This window comes from Zalophus californianus, chromosome 8 (assembly GCF_009762305.2).
Source record: "Zalophus californianus isolate mZalCal1 chromosome 8, mZalCal1.pri.v2, whole genome shotgun sequence".
In the NCBI taxonomy this organism is placed as follows: domain Eukaryota; kingdom Metazoa; phylum Chordata; class Mammalia; order Carnivora; family Otariidae; genus Zalophus; species Zalophus californianus.
Genome location: NC_045602.1, coordinates 101,466,404 through 101,479,689, shown reverse-complemented (window position 1 = coordinate 101,479,689; position 13,286 = coordinate 101,466,404). Strand labels below are relative to the sequence as shown.

Sequence of the window (13,286 nt, the reverse complement as noted above, 5' to 3'; positions counted from 1 at the left end):
CCCTCCACCTGCTGGTGTTCCCTCTCTCTCAAAAAAATAAATAAAATCTTTAAAAAATAATAATATCTCATATTTTCAAAGGAATAAAGAAAAGGGCACCCTTGGGCACCTGGGTGGCTCAGTCAGTTAGTTGTCTGCCTTTGGCCCAGGTCATGATCTCAGGGTCCTAGGATCGAGGCCCACATCGGGCTTCCTGCTTGGCAGGAAGCCCGCTTCTCCCTCTGTCTGCTGCTGCCCCCACTTGTGCTCTCTCTCTTTCCGTCAAATAAATAAATAGAATCTTAAAAAAAGAAAAAGAAAAAAGACAAGGGCACCCTTATATACTGTTGATAGAGTACATTGGAAGGCAATTTGAAAATGTATCAACAGAAAGCCATTTAACTCAGCAATTTTGTTTTGAGAAATTTTGCCTTAAAATTTTTGAATAAGTTTTCTAAAATGTATGATCTAGAATAATCAATGCAATACGCTTAATAATAGTAAAAATTGGGGGAAAATAAGTAAGTTTCCAACAATAGGAAATTGATTATATATATTTGGTAGATCTGTTTAACACAATGTTATTTAACCATGCAAAATTATAAAGCAGTTTCTTAGCAGGGTGGTTGAGAGCAAAGGCTCTGGAATTAGTTTGCTTGGATTCAAATCCACATTCTCTTCTTTAACTAGCTAGGGCCTGAGATAAACTCTATGCCTTCCTAGTCTTCAATTTTCTGAAAACTGAAAATACATTGTTAAGAGAATAAAACAAGTTACAGAACAGTATATTTATTATGAATCCATTTTTAAACATATATCTTACTTGAATATTTGCATTGATAAAGATGGTTATATTTTATTTTGTAGTATCTTCTGATTTTTCTGAAATGAGCTCATATTTCCATAGTTAATTATTTCCTTAAAAGTCAACAGAGTCTAAAATGAAGGCACAGACTTATGAAAATAGTTCTGGCGTTTCCAAGACTTGCCCACTGAATCAGACTGACCAAATTTTCCAGTCTTCTGAAGGGAACCTGCCACAGGCTATGTGGATTCTTGAGCTTACACTAGTGGTTCTCAAATTTTAGCTTACATCAGAATCACCAGCAGGGCTTGGAAAAATACAGGTTGTTGGCCCCACCCTCAGAGTTTCTGGTTCAGCCCAGCTGGAATAGAACCCAAGATCTCACATTTCTAATGACTTCCCAGGTAATGTCCATGCTGCAGCTCTGGGGACTACACTTTGGGAACCAATGGATACTATCTAGCATGCCTGCCTTTTTTGACCAAATTAGTCAAACATTTTCCAAAATGCAATGGTCTTTTACTTTCTGTGGAGTGAATACCACATATGCCTGGGGTATGAGGTCTATAAATAAAAACTGGAAAGTAGGTAAGAGACAAGCCAGAAAATCAGTGAAGCAAGTTAGTTTTGATTGTTGAGTGCATCCTGCCACATATTGCTGCCCTAGATTTCCAAATCCAGGAAAGGTTAAACTCAGGCAAACGGAAGAGAAACTTTTGTTTCCTTTCTTCCCCCTCCCGCCACTTTTATTCTACAAGGGTGTTTAGTTTCTTGGTCTTTGTTTTCCTGGTTAAGAGCAGATGTGTACTAACAGAATATTATTTGAATGCCTATGCTCTATAAGTCCTTTGTGCTGCTAGCAACTGTTAGTCAGAAGTTCACTTCTAAGAAAACAAACTCATGAAATGCCACAAGACTACTTCTGTGCCAAGGAAAGCTCATCTCTACTTGAAGACTTTTCTTCCTTTGAGAAGGAAAGCCTTGTGCTTGATTCAGCTCATCAGGGAAACCTAAAGAGTAAGCACACCTCAAAACTGCCTAGTGGAGAATATTCATTCAAATTATAATTGCAATTTTCAGAAGTAGCCTTCAAATATTTTCATCCTAAAAACATCAGAAAGGACACATTAACTTAGGAATTGATATGACTGGATGTAATGGGAAATTATTTTCCATTTCCAAGTTTCAAATGTGATTTTTATGTTAGTTGTAATGTACCAGTTTGCTGAAATTTCTATTTCTCAGTTTGAGAACATAGTCTTAAATCATTTGATAATTCATCTCCCTCTTTATCTTCCTGAAGTTTTCTGCTATCATTTCATTCAAATTAGCAAGGCTCTTTCTGTGTTTCTTTCTCAAATATTTGTGTCTAGATCCAGGAAATGTACAGTCTCTCTAGTCTGAACTATTGCAAAAGGGGCCAGCCTGAATCTACAAAATGTCTAAATTAAAGCAATTTCAAATAAGTATCATCTTATGGCTTTCAAGTTCCTATGAGAATAAGCAGTTTCTAAGAAATTGCTACCAAGTAGAGATCTTGTTTTCTTTTTTTTTAAAAAAAGCAATTTTAATTAACACAGTTTTATGCAAATCAATGCCATAAACATACTCTAAAGCAGTGGATTCGATTAAATAAGCTGTAAACATCCCCACATCAATTAGTTTCACCTTCTTAATTTACAGCAGCAAAACTCTTCTTCATAAACAATGCCAGTTCCTTTCTGACCAAACTGTTGTAAATTCAGATTAATGAGATTTCATTCCATTTCTCTCAAGCCTCTTTATTTTCCTTTAAGAGTATTTTTAAAAGGAAACAGACTCTCAGAGGAATTGTTTGAGAGTAGGAAAATGAAAGTATATCTTTGTTTCTGAAAGCCTTTTGGCAATTTCCTGATACCCATTATAGTTCTGACAAGATAATTGCCCTTTGCTTGACAATGACAGAAATTACAGCACAGCCAAATTGCAACTAGCAGAGATATTTCTGCAAGTGCAGATTTGGCTTTGTAGGTTCAACAAAGCCAAGCAAGCATAACAACTCAACAAGATATCCCAATAATTTTATGTAAGTATAATACTTGCCAGCAAGGGAATACCTGGGATGATTGAACAAAGTTGAAACTCATAGAATTTCAGAATATGTAGATTTTCCACCATATTCTCACCCACACAAATAACATAATATGAGATACATAGAGATTTTTTAATAACCTGCCAATCAATGTTTTTGCAGTCAGTAGGCTGAGAAGTCAAAACTAGAGACCAGTTCTCCTGATTCCTACTAAAGAGCTCTTGACACTACCCCATACTGTTCATAGCTAAAATCAGAGACCATCCACATCAAGGGTCACCAGACTATTCCAGCTGCCTCCTGTTTTTGTACTGCCTGCACGTCACAAATTGTTTTTACAATTTTAAGTGGTTGAAAAAATAAAAAGAATACTATTTTGCAACATGTGAAATTATATGGAATTCAAATTTCAGTATCCATAAATAAAGTTTTATTGGTACACACCCACAGCCATTCTTTTGTGTATAGTCTATGACTGCTTGCACTTTATAATAGCAGAGTTGAATAGTTGTAACAGAGACCATCTGGCCCACAAAGTCCAAACTATTTTCTCTCTGGCCCTCCATAAAATGTTTGCTGTTGTAGATAAGTACCTGCCCTCTTTGCAACTTGGGAAGAAGAATCCTCTAGATTTATTAGCAATTGTCCAGATTTCCAAATCCAGTGCACATCAATGTACATCAAAGTTTAGTCTCTTTTACTTCATTTAGACAAAAAGTCTTGTTATATCCAAACATACTGAGAATACAGATTAACTTTCATTGACATTGGCACCTATGTATATCCCTCAACTTGAGGAAGACCAAGTACATTGTCAATGTCTACCCCTAACTTCCCACGTCCACATCCCCAGTTCAAGCAAAGTGGTTCAGATGTGGGCTGATATCCATGGCACAATTGGAACAGCCAGGTGAGCCTGCTGGCAGGTTGTCATGAAATGCCAGTCTGCTCCCAGATCAAGTCTAAGAAACAATCTACAAACAGGATATTCTGGACAAAAAGTGACTACAGTCACAGTTTGGAAAATAGTCTTCACATGTGCTGAACAGAAAGAATTGGTGGTGGTGAAATAAGCTTGTTAATAACACCCACACTCTACTATTAGTCAGCATCAGTTTGAAGGCCAGCAATCTTTATGTTCTGACTAAAAAGTATGAACCAGTCCGTATCAATAAAAATCCAGCAGAAGTATACAGTCCATAAGCATAATATTGGTATTTTCTCCTGCATCTGATTTTTATGATTTGACTGATGACAGCAAGCCCAGTGTTTGGCACATGAAAATACTGTTGAGAAAGCTGGGAAGAGGATACAACCAGCTTATATTTGTTCTTTGATTCACAAAGCAGGTTTTCAGTATCCCATTGGATAAATAAACCTCCAGGATAAGAACAAGTAGGCACAACATAGCAATTTGGAGATCCATTGTCACTAGCTAGTTTGTGGCTGTTATTGACCTTCAGAGGCTAAAAAAAAAAAAATACTAAAGTCAGAGAGAAAGAGATAAAAATCACTATGAATTTATTTGTACCTTTGGTTCAGACTATAGCTGTGCTTTCTTGGGATTAAAAAAAAATTCCCATATTTACATAACAAAGACAAAATGTTGAATATAATTTCTAGAACCACTCAAATACTCAGACCACCAACTGCAACTTGATATGACTCAGGCACCTCCACCCAATTAAGATCTAGCCTGAATGTTTGCAGGAAGCAAGCTCATTAAGTTTTTGTTAGTGTTTTGTTTCCCCAAGGTCTTCCTACATTTTTAGTTCTTCAGTGTGAAGAGCAGGAGGAGGAAAGCAGCTCTCAATTAATACAAATGAGCCACACTTTTCAGTATTCCTTAATGAATACCCCATCCAGAAAGCCCAGTCTAACTTTGAGAGGCATGGCTTCCTGATGTAGAAAATGTCCAGCCATCCTGGGACTCTCTCATATCTGTTTATTAAGTTTGAGCTGTGAGCACCAAACAGAGAAGTTCTATAAAAATGGGGGTTGCAAGTGGGGACTGTTATTTTCTGCAAATGAAGATAAGACCCTAGATGCAAAACCACTCATAACTCAGCTGTGAGACATGTGGTCATAGAAATAAGTATATTTGAATATTAGTTTACTATCTACTTGACCACTGGAAATCCAGAAGAAGGCTGGATCTGGAGACCTAATATGGACATCAGCATTTCCTCTCTTCTTCCTCTCCGCAATCCAGGGCTAATAATAAAGACTCACAGAGGGCACTTTCTCAGGATGTTCTTGGATACACCCGCTTCTTACTAGTTAGTTGGCTGTTTGATTGCTTACAACACATTCTACATTATCCTAAGGACTTTTAGTGATGCATCTGTTATAGATAAACCCCTGGATGGCAGACATGGGGAAGATGAAAGTGGAGGAAGATACCCCAGATACTCACCGTGAAGTTCTACTCATTTTTGGGTGACTGGGCCAGGACGCAGTTGTCACCTGACCCTCTGGGAAGGAAAGGCTCATGGGGAAATTTACCAAGGTGGCAATATTTGGGCACCCTCCATCCTTGCTGGAGGCCTTCTTCAAGTATGGGTGTTTTCAAGGTGGAGCTCACTACATAATCACCTTTTTGCCCTAGCATCATGTGACCTCTTGACTTTCTTCCCTGTGACATCCCCTACTCTGGGCTTAGTGCTGTCTTTTTTCTCCATCAAAGACAGCATACAACTCAACAAGCACCTACTATGTGTGAGTACTGCATTATACTGTGTCAGTACTCTGTGGTTGCCAAGATGAACATCCTACACACAGTATCGGCACCCCAAGGGCTCTTTCTGTAGTAGAGAAGATGGCCTCATGAAAGTTCAACTTAGTAAATGCTATAATCATTATGTAATGAGGCTTATGTGATCTCAGAAGAAAATGACCAAGTTTGCCTGGGGAAACTGAGAACAGCATCTAAGAAAAGACATCATATGAGGTGGATGTCAAAGAATGAGTGGGACCTTAAAGAAGACCATTCTATGTGGAGGAAAGACCACCCCCAACGTCAGGGAAGCCTAAAACAGCACTTCTCCCAATCTCCCTGGAAACTTCGAGGAGAGGTAGCCAGAGGCCACTCTTTAGTGGAAAAGCTGAGGCCAGAACCCAAGGCTGTCATGCCCAGGCCAATGGCCTATTCACTTCCTATCCTTGGGGCCATTACCTTTGGGATGCAGTCTCCATTAGATAAAAACAAATCTGATGAGTGATTATGTGCCCGTGTTTTCTCTTTAAATTTTAGCATTTCTTTTTTCTCTGTATCTTTGATACAGAAATAATAAAGTTTTAAATGACAGTTTAAAATTTTAACTCCCCACCCCACCCCACTAAAATTGATTCTGCTAGAACACTTGTTTTACTATGGTTTCTGACAATCTGAAGGTAAATGAATTCTAGTTTGAGAAGAAAGGCCACCAGCCATCTGTTGTATGACAATGTGACCACTCAGGAAGGACAAAGATGATCCATGAAATGTCCTCTTTCATATCAAATGCAAAATAACTCTTTGAACTCACTAGTCCATGCCTTCTCAAGTTTAACCCTTCACCATTTGAGCACAGTAAGCAAGATAATTTGCCAATTTAATAAAATTCTGGTATCACACTATGTAAATATGTTACACACTAGTAAAATATGTTGATCCTTAGTTGAAAAAAACATGTTTATAGTAGTCCCGAATATGCTAAAAATATTCCTCTAATTTAAATCTGAGTTAAATCTGCTTCTATGTTCTGTGGTTGCAAATTACAATATCTCTCCACTTGTACATTTTTATGTTCTGCCAAGTGTATCATGTACCCAGCACTGTCCAATAAAAATATAATGCAAGACACATGTGGAATTTAAAATTTCTAGTAGCCACATAAAAAAAAAGTTTAAAGAAAAGAGGTAAACTTAATTTCATAATATGTTTTGTTTGACCCAAAATATCCAAAATAGTATTCTAGAACCACTCCAATACTCAGATGTAAGTACATCAAACTACTCAAGATGTAATCAATATAAAAATATTGATGAGCTATTTTACATTAGTTTATTATTGTTGTTCTTGTACTAAACATTCAAAAAATAATGTATATGGACAGGGAAAGAAACAACAAATGTTGGAGAGGTTGTGGAGAAAGGGTAACCCTCTTACACTTTTTGTGGGAATGCAAGTTGGTACAGCCACTTTGGAAAAATGTGGAGGTTCCTCAAAAATTTAAAAATAGAGCTACCCTATGACCCAGCAATTGCACTCCTGGGCATTTACCTCAAAGACACAGATGTAGTGAAAAGAAGGGCCATATGCACCCCAATGTTCATAGCAGCAATGTCTGCAATAGCCAAACTGTGGAAAGAGCTGAGATGCCCTTCAACAGATGAATGGATAAAGAAGATGTGGTCCACAGATACAATGGAATATTACTCAGCCATCAGAAAGGATGAATACCCAACTTTTACATCAACATGGATGGGACTGGAGGAGATTACGCTAAGTGAAATAAGTCAAGCAGAGAAAGTCGATTATCATATGGTTTCACTTATTTGTGGAACATAAGGAATAGCAGGGAGGACATTAGGAGAAGGAAGGGAAAAATGAAGGGGGGAAATCAGAGGGGGAGATGAACCATGAGAGACTATGGACTCTGAGAAACAAACAGGGTTTTAGAGGGGAGGGGGGAGGGGGGATTGGTTAGCCCGGTGATGGGTATTAAGGAGGGTACGTACTGCATGGAGCACTGGGTGTTCTATGAAAACAATGGATCGTGGATCACCACATCAAAAACTAATGATGTATTTTATGGTGACTAACATAAGTTATAACTAGATTTACTATTATCTATAGAAATCATGGGATCTGTTTGGATTTAAGTGTGGGGCCCCTTGGAGAGGGTTATAACTTAATTAATCACTTGAGGGAGGTAGGGTGAGAGGAGAGAAAAATTGTGGTATTTTTTTGTAGATTTTATTGCATTATCAATATTTATATAGAAAAATAGGCCAATCCTAACTATACAGCTCAAAGTATTTTCACAAAGCAAACATACCTGTGTAACTAGCGCCCAAATCTAGAAACAAAACATTTAGAGAATCTCAAAGTTCTCTTTGTGCACCCAACGAAATCAACCACTATACTGACTGCTAACACTATAGGTTAGTTTTGTCTGTTTGTAAACTTTATATAAATGGACTCAGCCTGTATGAGTGTATGTGTCTGACTTCTTGCACTCAACAACATATTTGTGAGATTTTTTTCATTTTGTTGTGTAGGGTAATAGATTGTTCCTTCTCATTACGGTGTTTAATTACACTATGTAAATAACTCCACAAGGTATTTAATTTGTACATTCTACAATATGTGGACATGTGGGTTCTTTCTTGATTGCAGCTGTGGCAAATATACCTGCTACACACTCTCTTGTGTAGCACATTTCTTTTGGTGATGGGTATGCACTGGATTTTGAGTTTTCAAACTTGTTGAGAAGAGAAGATGCACTCATCCCATCATTTCATGTGCAGGAACCTTGGATAAGCATGAAGAATTGGAGAACCTTGTGGCTAAGTTCCTGAATGTAGAAGCAGCTATGGTCTTTGGGATGGGATTTGCAACTAACTCAATGAATATCCCTGCACTAGTCGGAAAGGTGAGAATTTGTTAATATAATTGTCTTCTGCTGTGTTATTCCTAAGAATCACAACTCTGAGCAGGTCCTTCATTAGAAGTATGGCAGAGAAGGTGCTTTTTCTAGGAAAATCTGATTGGATGTCCAGCTTTTTAAATAAATATACCAGCTTAGTCCAGCAAATCTGTTTATAAAGATATTCTGTTTATAGAATTGCAGTCCTAGACGAGGGTCAAATTTCATCTTTGATGATAGTTTAGCAACATCAATGAAATTTTCAGTCTCCCACGTCCTCATTTACAATGTAGAAAACGCTTATGGAGCATTTATTTGAACAAAACATTTTGCTCATGCCACTCATTCATTTATTCTTTCAACAGATCACTTATTGAGAAATGACTTTGTCCTCATATAAAGCAAGATACAGTGCATACAAAGATGAATAAGACCTGTGCCTTATAAATGTATGTTGTTTACAGTCTAGGGGGGAAACAATGTACCAAAAAACAATAGGATGAATACCACAGAAAATACATGCACATACATGAAGAAGGGCAAACGAGTTGCTTCCAAGCTCTTCTTGGGAAAGGCTAAGATGCCTGTGCAAAGTGGGTGACATAAGGACTGAATCTAGGTGGGCGGAGCAAGATGGCGGAGGAGTAGGAGACCTAAATTTCGTCTGGTCCCAGGAAATCAGCTGGATAGGGATCACACCATTCTGAACACCTACGAACTCAACAGGAGATCGAAGAAAAGAATAGCAACAACTCTCTGAACAGAAAAGCGACCACTTTCTGGAAGGTAGGAGGTGCAGAGAAGTGACTCCAAGGAGATATTCAGGAAGGTAGACGGTGGGGAGGGGGCCTCCGTGGCCGCTTCTGACAAGTGATAGAGCAGTGGAGCACAAAATCAGAACTTTTAGAAGTCAGCTCCGCTGAGGGACGTCACTCCAGTGGCTAAGCAGGGGGTGGAACCCTCGCGGGACAGTGTGGTCTCAGGACCCTTGGGATCACAGAAAGACCGGGGGTGCTGGGGTGCAGCAGAGCTCCCAGGTATCAGAGCAGGGAAGCTGGCTGCAGAGATGGAGCCGAGGCGTGGGCTCTCAGCTCGGGGTTGCCATAAACTGTGATCCACAGCACAGTCGGGCCACTGCTCCTCCAGCAGGGACCCAACAAACGGCAGATCCAGGGAGACTCCCCTTCCTCCCCCGGGAGGAGTGGCGCGGGAGCGCACCGCAGGTATCTGTTGGGTTTGGAGACTCCACATGGGGTTGTGAGCCAGAGATAGAAATGCTCGGTCACAGGCCAGGTGAGCACGGAGTGCGGCCAGAGACTGGGGAGATGGGAGTGATTGACTGCTTTTCTCTGGAGGCACACTGAGGAGTGGGGCCCCAAGCTCTCGGCTCATCTGGGCAGGAGATTGGGAGGCCACCATTTTCACTCTCATCCTCCAAAGCTGTACGGAAAGCTTGCAGGGAACAAAAGCTCCAGAGAGCAAACCTGAGCAGATTACATAGCCTGGACCCAGCAAGGGCAGGACAATTCCGCCTCCGGCAAAGACATTTGGGAACCATGGCAACAGGCCCTTCCCCCAGAAGATCAGCAAGAACAGCCAGCCAAGACCAAGTTTACCGATCAATGAGAATGGCAGAACTCCAGCGCTAGGGGAATACTGCACATAGAATTCATGGCTTTTTTCCCATGTTTATTTAGTCTTTCAAAGTTAAGTGGGGTTTTTTTTTTGAATTTTTTCTTTTTCCCCTTTTTCAACCAACATCTTATCAATCCCTTTTTTAAAAATGTTTTTTATTTCTCATTTTTAAGAGTCATATTCTGTCCCTTCATAGTAGTTAACCTTATTTTTGGTATGTATATATATATATATATATATATTTCCAACCAACTTCTTATCAATTCCTTTTATAAAATCTTTTATATTCTTAATCGTTACAATCATATTCCATCCCTTCATAGTATTAACCCTTATTTTTGTACATATATAAGTTTTCCTTTCTTTAAAATTTTGGGAGGCACTTTCTTCTAACAGACCAAAATACACCCAAAATTCAGTGTGTGGCACTGATCTATGCACCAGCCTGATCATACTTGATCATATTCTGTTTTGTTTTGTTTTGTTTTTGTTTGTTTGTTTTTATCTTTTCCTTTTTCTTTTTTCTTTTTCCTTTCTTTCTTTTCCCCTGGTTTCAGGTCTTTTCTGATTTGTTTAGTGAATCTTTTCTGGGAACGTTCTTACCCTGTTAGCATTTTGTTCTCTCATTCATCTATTCTCCTCTGGACAAAATGACAAGACAGAAAAAATCACCTCAACGAAAAGAACAAGACGCAGTACTGACTGCCAGGGATGTAATCAATAAGGACATTAGTAAGATGTCAGAACTAGAGTTCAGAATGATGGTTTTAAAGATACTACCTGGGCTTGAAAAAAGCAGGGAAGTTATTAGACAAACCCTTTCTGGAGAAATAAAATAATTAAAATCTAACCAAGTCAAAATCAAAAAGGCTATTAATGAGATGCAATCAAAACTGGAGGCTCTAACTGCTAGGATAAATGAGGCAGAAAGGAGAATTAGTGATATAGAAGACCAAATGATGGAAAATAAAGAAGCTGAGAAAAAGAGAGATAAACAATGACTGGACCACGAGGGCAGAATTCGAGAGATAAGTGATACCACAATACGAAACAACATTAGAATAATTGGGATCCCAGAAGAAGAAGAAGAAAGAGAGAGAGGGGCAAGAGGTATACTGGAGCCAATTATAGCAGAGAAGTTACCTAATTTGGGGAAGCAAACAGGCATCAAAATCCAGGAGGCACAGAGAACTCCCCTCAAAATCAACAAAAATAGGTCAACATTCCAACATCTAATGGTAAAACTTACGAGTCTCAGAGACAAAGAGAAAATCCTCAAAGCAGCTCAGGAGAAGAGATGTGTAACCTAAAATGGTAGAAATATTAGATTGACAACAGACCTATCCACAGAGACCTGGCAAGCCAGAAAGGACTGGCATGATATATTCAGAGCACTAAATGAGAAAAATACGCAGCCAAGAATACTATATCCAGCTAGGCTGCCATTGAAAATAAAATGAGAGATAAAAAGCTTCCAGGACAAACAAAAACTAAAGGAATTTGCAAACACGAAACCAGCCCTACAAGAAATATTGAAAGGGGTCTTCTAAGCAAAGAGAGAGCTTAAAAGCAGCATAGACCAGAAAGGAACACAGAAAATATACAGTAACAGTCACCTTACAGGCAATACAATGGCACTAAATTCTTATCTTTCAATAGTTACCCTGAATGTATATGGGCTAAGTGGCCCAATCAAAAGACACAGGCTATTATTAGATTGGATTAAAAAAACAAGACCCATCGATATGCTGTCTGCAAGAGACTCATTTTAGACCCAAAGGCACCCCAAGATTGAAAGTGAGGGGGGGGAAACTATTTACCATGCTAATGGACACCAAAAGAAAGCTGGGGTGGCAATCCTTATGTCAGACAAATTAGATTTTAAAACAAAGACTGTAATAAGAGATGAGGAAGGACACTATATCCTACTTAAAGGGTCTATCCAACAAGAAGATCTAACAATTGTAAATATCTATGCCCCTAACACGGGAGCAGCCAATTATATAGGCCAATTAATAACAAAAACAAAGAAACACATCAACAACAATACAATAATAGTAGGGGACTTTAACAACCCCCAGACTGAAATGGACAGATCATCTAAGCAAAAGATCAACAAGGAAATAAGCACTTTACATGACACACTGGACCAAATGGACTTCACAAATATATTCAGAACATTCCATCCCAAAGCAACAGAATACACATTCTTCTCTAGTGCCCATGGAACATTCTCCAGAATTGATCACATCCTAGGTCACAAATCAGGTCTCAACTGGTACCAAAAGATTGGGACATTCCCTGCATATTTTCAGACCACAATGCTTTGAAATTAGAATTCAATCACAAGAGGAAAGTCGGAAAGAACTCAAATACGTGGAGGCTGAAAGGGCTCCTACTAAATAATGAATGGGTCAACCAGGAAATTAAAGAAGAATTTAAAAAATTCATGGAAACCAATGAAAATGAAAACACAACTGTTCAAAATCTTTGGGATGCAGCAAAGGCAGTCTTAAGAGGAAAGTATATAGCAATACAAGCCTTTCTCAAGAAACAAGAAAGGTCTCAAATACACAACCTAACCCTACACCTAAAGGAGCTGGAGAAAGAACAGCAAATAAAGCCTAAACCCAGCAGGAGAAAAGAAATAATAAAGATCAGAGCAGATATCAGTGAATTAGAAACCAAAAGAACAGTAGAACAGATCAACGAAATTAGGAGCTGGTTCTTTGAAAGTATTAACAATATTTATAAACCCCTAGCCAGACTTATCAAAAAGAGAAATGACCCAAATAAATAAAAATCATGAATGAAAGAGGAGAGATCACAACCAACATCAAAGAAATACAAACAATTATAAGAACATATTATGAGCAACTCTATGCCAGCAAATTAGACAATCTGGAAGAAATGGATGCTTTCCTAGAGATGTATCAACTACCAAAACGAAACCAGGAAGAAATGAAAACCTGAACAGACCTATAACCACTAAGGAAATTGAAGCAGTCATCAAAAATCTCCCAAAAAGCAAAAGCCCAGGAACAGATGTCTTCACAGGGGAATTCTACCAAACGTTTCAAGAAGAATTAATACCGATTCTTTGGAAACTGTTCCAAAAAATTGAAATGGAAGGAAAACTTCCAAACTCATTTTATGAGGCCAC

General features: G+C 38.6%; 1 protein-coding gene across 2 annotated transcripts in view; it reads left to right on the top strand.

The window, feature by feature from the left end:
* The window catches only part of SPTLC3 (serine palmitoyltransferase long chain base subunit 3), a 156,459-nt gene that overhangs the window by 73,777 nt on the left and 69,396 nt on the right, over window positions 1-13,286 (top strand). For both annotated transcript variants that reach the window (XM_027624271.1, XM_027624272.1), the window contains exon 5: window positions 8,370-8,494. In XM_027624271.1, the coding sequence (XP_027480072.1) occupies window positions 8,370-8,494 (125 nt within the window). The remainder of the gene's footprint in view (window positions 1-8,369; window positions 8,495-13,286) is intronic.